The sequence below is a fragment of the Thermoascus crustaceus genome, assembly GCF_041956765.1.
Source record: "Thermoascus crustaceus strain CBS 181.67 unplaced genomic scaffold VTN00scaffold_1, whole genome shotgun sequence".
Classification (NCBI taxonomy): Eukaryota; Fungi; Ascomycota; class Eurotiomycetes; order Eurotiales; family Thermoascaceae; genus Thermoascus; species Thermoascus crustaceus.
In genome coordinates this window covers 5442680-5453102 of record NW_027192527.1, presented here as the reverse complement: position 1 = coordinate 5453102, position 10423 = coordinate 5442680, and the positions used below count along the sequence as shown (strand labels likewise).

General features: G+C 50.6%; 3 protein-coding genes across 3 annotated transcripts; all 3 read right to left on the bottom strand.

Annotated features, from left to right (window-relative positions):
* Positions 1-462: 462 nt before the first annotated feature.
* On the bottom strand, positions 463-720 carry VTN00DRAFT_1966 (uncharacterized protein; the record flags this gene model as incomplete). Its single annotated transcript, XM_069428131.1, has 1 exon — positions 463-720. The coding sequence occupies one exon, from the start codon at positions 718-720 to the stop codon at positions 463-465; it is 258 nt and encodes an 85-aa protein (XP_069292668.1).
* A 26-nt stretch (positions 721-746) lies between these two features.
* Positions 747-1817, bottom strand: VTN00DRAFT_1965 (uncharacterized protein; the record flags this gene model as incomplete). The annotated part of the gene is made up of 3 exons (XM_069428130.1): positions 747-1124; positions 1213-1379; positions 1604-1817. The coding sequence occupies 3 exons, from the start codon at positions 1815-1817 to the stop codon at positions 747-749; spliced, it is 759 nt and encodes a 252-aa protein (XP_069292667.1).
* Positions 1818-3130: 1313 nt separating this feature from the next.
* On the bottom strand, positions 3131-5370 carry VTN00DRAFT_1964 (uncharacterized protein; the record flags this gene model as incomplete). Its single annotated transcript, XM_069428129.1, has 6 exons — positions 3131-3182; positions 3235-3715; positions 3766-4288; positions 4347-4448; positions 4507-4684; positions 4748-5370. The coding sequence occupies 6 exons, from the start codon at positions 5368-5370 to the stop codon at positions 3131-3133; spliced, it is 1959 nt and encodes a 652-aa protein (XP_069292666.1).
* Between the last annotated feature and the right edge of the window lie 5053 nt (positions 5371-10423).

Sequence of the window (10423 nt, the reverse complement as noted above, 5' to 3'; positions counted from 1 at the left end):
TAAGTTGCTATAGGGTAGATTCATAAGGCGGATACGCCGCGACTATTGGTGGGTATGGATCTTGAAGTTGCTTCCTTCACACACAACAACTAACTGGACAAAAAAAGAGAGAAAACAGCAGCAGCTTTCCCCCGATTATGACCGAAAAAAAGAAAAGAAAAAAAGATACCGCCAGCCACATTGGATGAAAAAGATATCCCAACCGGGCAGGCCCGAGCCGCGATTCAAGCGGCACCTCTCGCAATCCTGTCTAAGGGTTTTGCCCGCGAGAATCATACCCCTAGACCACCCGCGATATATTGTGCTCCGATCATGTTTTTTCAAGGGAAATGAGCAGTCGCTTTTGGGCCTGCTGTTAATCGCAGCATAAGGTGTGCAGTGGTTTTGCGGCAGAATGCTTTCTCGCTTAGTATCATCACCGCTTTCCTGTTACTGACAGTGCCCAAAACGGGAAAGCCCGATTCAACCATGGGACTTGGCGCAGTAATAATCCTTACTCCAGGCTCGAAGATTGAGTCTGCCCAGGTCATTGATGTGGGAATAGCACCTCGTCTGAGGTTGGAACAGTTCATCGAAAGAAGAAACCAAGTATAATTGACCCCAAGTGTCGTCCCGATGCAGACATGCAACGTACAGGTTCTGTACGGAGCAGTTCTGGTTGATCCGAACATGACCATATATTCCAACTCCACAAACTGCAAATCGACTAGGGTAGATCATTCCTTCTCCCTATCCTGTCAATAAAATCACTCGATATCAACGTCGACATCCAACTCCGCCCACCGATCCCGCTCCCCGCCGCTCCACCGCCGGCGCCTCTCGCGCTCCAGCTCCCGATGCTGGTGTGTCTGTCGGCCACCGAAAGACGTTCGGGCCTTTACCCGGTCGCGGTCTCGTTCGGGAGTTTTGCCCTTTCTCGTCTTTGAGGACGGCTGATCTGGCCTGTGCCACCCAGCATCGTCGGCCTCGTGGACGTCGACGATGGTACGGGGACCGACGCTTGATGCATGTGTAGATGCCGGTGGAAGGAGCGTGAAGCGGTCTGCGCGGAGGGCCGTGGCGACGTCGGGGTCGTCGGGGGCCATGAGTTGGGCGAGGAAGCGCCGGCGGGTTTGGGGGATTGTCTGGATATTGTTAGCAGTTTCACCCCCAGCTTCTTATTAGGTCGATAATGATATGTATGGATATATGGAATAGTGAGTAGTCACGCACCTCATGCGCAGACAACGCCTGGACCATCAGCAGCTCACGATCCATCAAAACGCAGAGCGCCGCGTGTCTCCCCTCGCGGAGCTTGCTCCGTATTCTCTTCTCGTGCGCGAGAGAAGTGGCGTAACGGAGCGGTGCCGTCGGGTCGGCATTATTTGGGTTGTAGCCTTCTAGAAGCGTAAGTAGGGTCAGCGGTCAACGGTACCACCTTCGGGGTATAATGTATCAAGCAGAGAGATGGCTTGGAACGGTGTAAAGTTAAAATGAAAGCAACGATAACAGCGAAACATACATCCACCAAGCCCACGCAACATACGTAACTTGATCAACTAACTCGACAGTATATCTCAATGGAAAACCATGGTCAAGGAACAGACAAAGGAAAGGGACTTACCAAAGCCAGCCCTCCCCCGATGCTGCTGCCGCTGGTGACCACCATGCTGATGCTGCAACCCTGCCGGCCCATGGCCATGATGATCGATCTGCATCGCGCCATCCCCACCATCATCGTCGTCGATGACGATGGCGTCGTCTCCTCTGCCGTGGCTGTAGCCGGTTATGCCAGTGGCGGAGGTGTCGAAATTAAGGTTGTTGAAGGGAAAGGGCATGGCTCCTTTGTTTGGTCAGAGAATGGAGGATGCCTCTTATTTTAGATCTTGTTCGAGACTGGGATGCGCTTGGTCCGTGTCTCAAGGGGAAGAAAGGAGTAGAATGGGGACAGACTATGAGATGACGTTGCTCTTGCTCCTGTTTCTGCTTTTGTTGATCCGGTTTCCCAAGGAGAAGCCAAATCTAATAGTAAGTGTCGGTCTGAGGCAGGTGCTATCGGTAAGTCAAGTCGCCGACTCGGGGCAGATCACGGGTAGAGAGGAAGACAACGTCCATTCATCAATTCACCAAACCAACAAGAGACCATACACGATCAGAAAGACAGATGCAAAAGAAAAGGAGCTAACAGTCAAATCTTGCCCTGTCGCGTCCAATCAAACGCAGAGCAAAGGGACAATACAATGTCACTTGGAACAAACGGATGACATAGGACTCGGTCGTCATTCAAAGGTGGGGGGATGCCTCGACTCCATGTCAAGCAAGCCAACCCGGATACTTCTGTCAACTGCGAAGTAGATCCGCAGCGATCTCTAATACTGCTTGTCTGGAAAATGGCCCCGGTCAGCGTTCAACAACGCAGGGCTTCGTGATAGCACGGAGTTGCACGTCCCTAGATTGCATGGCTGCCGCGGGTCACGATATTATCGGCGATGACGATCTGCTTAGTCATCAACAATGCTAGCGCTTACTTTGTACGGATACAACTACGCCTTTATCGGACAAAGCGAATATGCTTATCATCTAGATTTCGTCCTCAGCTTTGCTCGTCTAGGATGTCAAAGAATCCTTCACCTTATGAATTCATCACAGATCTCAAAACAGACGCGTATACTCCGTGGCATATTAGTGAGAAACGGAGATATGTCAAATGGTGAAAAGCAACAGAATGCAAAACTTCTGGCAGAGGTCAAGCCTATCAGTGTAATATGGCATGGCAAATGAAACAGTCGAAAAAAAAAGCAAAACGATCAACGCGTGGCGTCGAATCCTGCCATGGATATCCAAACGGAATGCAAAACACTACCAACCTCTGACCTCGCAGCCGCAAGCGGGAAGGAATTAAAAGCAACTGGAAGACAAACCCCAACTCCATTAACACGATGCCGCGGATGAAGACACATATAGTCACAAAAAAGCGCCAAAGCCAATGAGGCAAAAGAAAATTCTAGATGGCGGAGATACCGCAACCAAGCCAAGTCCGAACTCCACAATCAAGAAACGAAAAGGGTGCATCCGAGCGTATTAATGAGAACATAATGCACGATGAATCGGCAAGAAACGAAATCAAAAATTAGGCGGGCCATTATAAGCACTAGCAGCCATGTACCAGCTTATTCTTAGGCCAATCATACGGAGTTTGAGACCTGGGAGCAAATCGTCAGCCTGAGTACGTCTTTAGTGGACGCTGATACCTACCATAAGGTCAGATTAGGGTTATGGTACGCCTCTGGATGCTTGGCGATGTACTCCGTGGTCTCGTAGCCAGGAGGGTCGCACGTGACGCTGACTTCATCGGGATCTTGGTAGATCCGGATGTAATCAATGCGCATGGTCGCAGGCATAAGCTTCCCAAGACCGGTCAGGTTGAGAGCAGAGAAACTGTCCGATATGCCGAAGTTCATGACGATGGCCATCGGTTCAACGGGAATCACACGCTGTCCGATGTTTCCGTTGGGACCAATGGATCGGCCATCCACGGTCCAGGTTTTGTCCTGGCCAACGAACCAGGTCACGTCCCCATCCGCCCCGGGGGTGTACTCGAATGCATACACCTGATATTCTTTGCCGTCGTACCAGTCGTTGTTCAGGTTGGTGAGGGCTGACATCGCCTGCTGGAAAGGACCTCCCCTGTACGCATTGATCGATGTGATCTGAGGATTGTAGAGAGCGACGAAATCTGCTCAAGCATTAGCTTAGGCACGTGGTCAACAATGCCGGTTCTCTTACCATAATCAGGCATATACCAGATGTCGAACGGTGCGATCTGCAAACTCTGGGAAACATCGCCTATCATAAAGCCCTTTTCCGGGTTTAGAGTGGTGACACTGGCTTCCAGAACATCCAACTCCGGTGCAGTCCGCGACCTCCCAGGACTGGGATGATCTTCATTGGGGCAGGTGCATGCTGGCAAGCGCATACCCGGAAGGTAACTAATCCCATCGGTCGAACTCTGGTTGGCAGTGATACCGGCGTCACAGATATCGTCATAACTGTAAGGCCACATTCCGTCGGTAGTTGCGGCATAGCCAGGCCGACCCAGGTTACCCATTGCCCAGAAACCTGGCCAGAAGCCCACCGTATCACCTCTGCCAGGAAGTGATATACTTGCTTCCAACCGACCACCCTTGAAGCAAAGCTTGTTCCAGCTCTGCAGCATGCCGGATCGGTAGTTCAGACCGTGGTTTTGAAATGCATCGAACCTAATCTCCATAACTCCATTCTTGGTCGTAATCGCATCAGGGTCGTACCACTGGAGAAGCGTCAGCTCATGTCTGATCGACACCTACTGGAAGATCAAAGAAGCTGACCTCAAGATCCCGCGTTACACCATACCAGATATCCACCCCCTGGAAGAACGGGTCGTCACCGTCGTAAAAAGTGCGTCCATCTTTGTTAAACTCGTCCGAAAACTATGCAAGTGTGAGTGTAAAAGGGTGGTAGTCCTATCAAACAGGAAACTAAACTTACCACTAGCTTCCATGTCTTTCCGCCAGCTGACTTAATTTCCTTCACGGAATCAGGTGTGTCCGGGTCGATCAGCGACGTTCTGATGTTCTTCAATAATGGAACCTCGCCAACATCCAGACACATGGGATCACCGGCACATATCGCGTAGCTCGGCTCCTCAAGCTTCCGGACGAAGGTCCTGTTGAGACAGCAGTAGTTAGTCTACATCATCCCGTGCACAGAAACCCAAGAGACATCATACAATATTGGATATGCAATGAAAAGCGCCAACAGGCCCAGGGTTAAAAGTATAAGACCACCAACGTTGACGACGGCTCTACTGTTGCAAATGTTGCAGTCCCTGTCCTTGTCGTTGGGGTCTGGATTGTGCAGATAATCGTCCTTCTCCACGTCTTCTGGGAAAAGAAGCAACCCTTCCGTCGGCATTATATTATACTTCTCCGAAACCGTCTGCGTGTTGACATCGTTATCATCGCTTCCCGTCCTCGACGGGGATCGTGAGTCGTCAAAAGGACTGTATGCATAACCCCTGCTATCCCGGCTGCCCGCCTCCGAACTCCAGCTTGTTCGCCTCGAAGAGGCTACCGACAGATCCGGCGACCTGGGCGAGCCGGGATCATCCCGCCCACGGTGCGTTCTCGGTGGTATCAGGAACTCTGCCGACTCGGTGGGATTTGCGGTAGTGTAGACGGTACTGAAGGAGCCTTGCGGCTGTAGTCCAGGCGACTCCGGTACCAATGAGCGGGAAACGGGAGATTGGCTCGGCCCTGCAGCGGCAATGTCGCTTTCTTCGAAGACAGGATCTTGACGGCCGGAGTTGAGCCGGATATGAGGGGTGCTTCGAGAGGGGGGTATGCCGGACATGGTGCCACGGACGAAAGATCCGTCCCGACAGCGAGACCGGACCCTCTAATCGCTTGAAGGAGCTGCAACAGGGCCGTTGCTTTGTAGTAGGTTGACAGGATGCTAGAATTTGCGGGGAGAGTGAGCAGAACCTCGGCGACGACGACAATCAGGATCAGTCCCCTCACTCGCCGGGGAGACAACGAAAACAATCTCCGCTGGAGTCTCCGGTAAATGCCCAGAACCTGTTCACAGACGAAGCAATGCTTTTGCCATGCGGCGGTTGAGGGTTACCGGATACTCGAATTGGAGGAAGCGCGGCGTTGCCAGGCGCACGACGCTCCGAACGCACGCGGGGGCACAGGAATGCCGGACTGGAGGTAACGACTGACTGAGTGAGTTGAAGAGTGAGTGGACAGGGCCGTATCGTGCCCAACGGAGCGTATCGCAAAGATGGAGAAGGGAATTCAAGACGGAGAGCAAGGCAGGAAATGGAATCGTCGTAGCAGGCCAGGGAAGAATCAAACAGCAAACGATTGGCATGCGGACAAGCCCAAGGGACGCGCGGACGGTGGTTGGCCGCCAAAGGGGGGCTTTTGTCTGAGGCTTCAGGGACGTAACCTGGGGACTGTGAAGCTAGACAGAGATTGGGCGCCGCCGCGGACACTGCCACGGCGCCGGCAGCCCTCGCATCCTTTTGTTGTTCTGCGGTGGAGGATTCCGGTTGCTCTGCACGGCTGGAATGATTTACCTACAAATAAGAATGGGCTGCTAAAACTTTCGGCCTGTTTAGCGCACACATCAGATCCACGCTGATGTGCAGAACACACGGTACAAGGGACGCTGAGATCTCTACGCAGGACAAGCCGCATCAGATGAACCTCCTCATGCCAGCCGAAGCCCTCAGGCACACGACATCTGACAACGAAATGATCATCGTGGTGCTGTGCCGTCATCCAGCTTAACCTCTCGCCAGCGGCATTATTACTAGCCCGCTCAGGGTTCTTGGCCATCGAGGGCGAACGCTGCGGCCAGATCGCAACGCCCGCGCTTCTACAGCAGACACGGGGCTCGTATCACCAGGAGCTCCTCTTCCGCTTTGTTTCGCTGCACCCAGAGATATCGTTGTGATGGAGTCTGTCTGATACACAGAGTACTTTGTCTCTGCTCCATCTAGATCTGGGCCTCTCGCTCGGAAATCTCCAGCAAAGCTTAGCGCCCCAAAGTTCTGACTCAGCACCCTGCGCTGGTCCACGGCTCTTCTTCATCTGGCGTCCTCTATTGCCTGCTAATGCAGGCACTGACTTGTGCCTCGCACGGATGCCGCGACTACTGCGTAAAATTCTCAAAAGGACTGCAATTTACAAGTGCGGTGTGCGCGTCTTTTCTGATCTATCGAGGTATCAACGGCCACGTCGATGCCTCAGGCGGAATGCAGATCGTCCGTCAAGGCCTCTTGACAGGCTGACACGGCCAGCGTTGCCAATTGGCAGGATGATCAGCGCGTCGTCCCGAAGGGCTACCGCTGAACAGATCAACAGGTCGACTCCGCCAGACATGCCGCATTTACCATCGCGGGATAGCGCTCAAGAGACCACGCGGCATGATGCCCACCGGTTTACCAGGAATGAAGGGCGGAGAATGCACGGATGATAACGAGGAATGGCGCGAGGGCAGGAATAAATGAATTATGACGGGGGTCAACCCGAATCGGTGACGCTTTCCCCACGCTTGGGCACATCAATGGTCCTGCATCTCGCTCCGTGCTTCATGCACCTGGCGACTTTTTCCCAAGGAGTTGACATGCCAAGCCGATCCGCCATTCTTAGGTTCCATGCCGGTCGCGCTGGCAATGGCGATCCCAGCGGCCTGCGGCCGCTACAATCGATGATAACTAATCACCCGTTAGGAGTGCTCAGTCAGACAGTGCGCCCCGTCGCTTAGATTGCTTGTTACGACTTGAGAGTCGTGTGCCGTTTCTTGGCTCCCTTGAAGAACGAAGTCAAGGAACAGAGGCTCTGGGGATCGGGGCGCCGTTAAGATTTGATTAAGCTAGCACCCCTGCTGTCTGCATGAACATCGAATCTCGGAGAAATCCCCGTTTCGGCGATCCGAGGATCGTTTAAAATGCCAGATACGGTGTGCGGTGTTCCGTTGGGATTACTATCGATCGCATAAAACCACCCATTATTATTAATACGACATTGTGGACTTGCATTATTATTGAATTCAATAATGAATTCCTTGGCCCTCTCGACGCCCGGGGGTTCCGGATAGAAAAAAAGGACGCACCCGTCGCACGGCCCAGGTCTCAACAATTTTTTTCCGTCTCCGCTCTTGCAACAGGCAAAGTCTCGCCTCAGAAGATATAGACTCGCTGATCATCACCCTCCCGGAGCGTTAAGCAGGTAGATCGACGGAACTTTTCGAGAAAACGACAGGGTTCGGTGTCTGAAAAGAGCCTGTCTTTGCGGCACCGTACCGCCAGCATGCTCGTTTCACGGGCCTCCTCGAGACGAAACGTGAGTTGATAGTGGTTATAGTGGAGCATGGTATACGTAAGTAAAGTACTTAGCAGGAGGCCAAAGAAAGAAAGAGACACTTCGTACGGAGAGGGACCCTGTTCGAAACAGGCAGTCCTCGCAGTAGTCCCTGACAGACAAAGGTCCTGTTTGAATTACATTTACTGTACGGATCGCATGGATCAAGGACCATTCGGAATTTTGCGAGAAAAACTGGAGACAGAAGATCTTGCTGACCTCCCGAGCCAATAATGATGGGAAAACATCTCGATTCTCCAGAACGGACGACAAACTGGTCGGTCCGACTTGAACGGTTAAACCGAACAGATTCAACCGAACCCGAACCAAGGATCGCGTCGATTTCAAAATAGAAATCAGCCATTATTATTATTCAGAATTTGGATAACGATACAGAGTACTACTGTGCTACGAGCAACGAGCCTTGAGCAGGCTGCAGCTTTAGCTTCTCCACTCCGAACTACTACAACAGACTCCCAGACAATGCGACTTAGTTAGGTAGTTCCATCTAACTAACCACCTTCCTTCCTCGTCGCTCGATCATGAGTTCCGATGGTTCAATGGTTGTTCCAGCTGTTGCCGATTAAGCGCTCAAGTTTCGACTACTAGTAGGTACCCAAGGTTTGGAGTCGGTGCCTTCCGCAGAGCTCCGGGAGTCGTAAAAAAGATAGGGGTAGAAGAACTACGGTCTAATCTGATTTAAGATTATTATTAACATCCAATTCCCCAGGAGGTCTTGAGGTCGTTATTTCAATTTTCTCTGAATGTTGCCGCTTGCTCTGAAACGATTACGATTGAACCGCCCTGTCTGTCACCCATCTATGCATTATTGTCGCATCCATGCATGTCCATGTCAGAATCGGACGGAGTCCACGAAACAAGCCAGGTCGAATTGGATTGAATTGAACTGAACTGATCAAGAGGTGAATCATTCCATGGAAACCATGCCTCCACAGAGAACAAAACAGATCAAGAATCAGAGGCATCGATCCTTCTTGCATGATTGTATTCCTCTTGGTTCGAAATCGGGGTTTGCTTCTAATAATAATGCTGTATCATGGTGAACAAGATGATTAATATCAGAATTTTTCCCATTTCTATTTCAGGAAACTTGAAACTCAAAAATTCGGAAGAACGTCAGCCTGCAGGCTGCTTTTTATGAGAAGGACTCTTGCATGCATGTAGACCTGGTTTTGTTGGTGGTCATGACCATCCTCTGCCCACCACGCGCCCCCATCCTTATGATGATAGGTAGGTACCTGGTAGGCTAAAGCACCACTTTTCGCATCGTCTGAGACTGCATACCACCTATCAAGATAAACCTAGATCTCATGTGGGTATAACAGTACAGTACAGTAGCATCTTGATGAGATGGGAGCCTTTTTTTTTTCTTTCTTTCTCTCCACTACTCTACACTACACTACTGATTCTCTCTTTGTGACGTATTATGGTCATAGAATATTCTTCAAACCGCCACACTACCCCACTGGCGGATCGGAGTTTGTTGAGACTAACCATGCAGTCGGGTTCCCGGTGGCCCCCAAGGTTTCCAATTTTTAGCTCCGCGATACACGACGCGGGTGTTACTATACAAAGAAAAGAAAAGAAAAGAAAGCAAGTGGCGACTATCTATCTTCTCTCTATGATTTCTTTTTTTTTTATTTCTTCAGTTGACAAAGACACCCTTCACCTTGTGGCATACAAGTTGTGGTTGTGGGATATGCCTAGACTGCGTTTATGCCTATTTCCTTTCTTTCACGAGAAGAAAGGGCCATATACCTAAACTGACCGCTCTATTTTATTTTTCTCTTATTCTAATATTTCTCGTTTCCTACTTTCAATTCCGTTAGATTGTCTGTTGATGTGGGTGATAGATGATAAGTGAGCGAAGTAAGGTCTCTTCTTCACTGTTCTATATCCCGCAATCCTCTTTCTTGACTGCCAGGTCGGATCAGGCCAGGGTGAGGTCTCTGCCTCCCACAACCATAGGTAGGTACACTGAGTTAAGACCTAACCTAGGTAAGTAGGTAGATACCTACCTATATACCTAGGTACTGTCCAGACACACATCTTCTCCACGCTTTCACAATTTGGAGAACCAGCTTCCATGTCTGATTTCTGTGTCGCGTTCCTCTCGGGCAATTCTGCGTGTTATGCAGTCCTATTTCGACTGCATCCCATTCCCTCTATGTTCAAATACCTTTAATATCCAGTTCAATTTGCACAGAAGAAACACAATATTACATGAATGAACCATTCTTATCCGAATAGATAGTTGCTACTCCCATTCCAGTCTCGAGTGAGGAATATCAAGCCAACCGACCGCAGTCGGTCTGTCAATCCCAATAAGGGGACTTCCTATCGTGCTATGCTCTGCTATGCTACTCATCTCCTCATTCATTTTTCTTCTATCTTCTTTTATCCTCAGCTCTAAGCTAGCAGATTTGTAGCAATACATCATGGCACCTTACGTCATGAAAAGGGGAGAGAGAGAGAGAGAGAGAGAGAGAGAGAAGGTACAACTAAAACAAAGT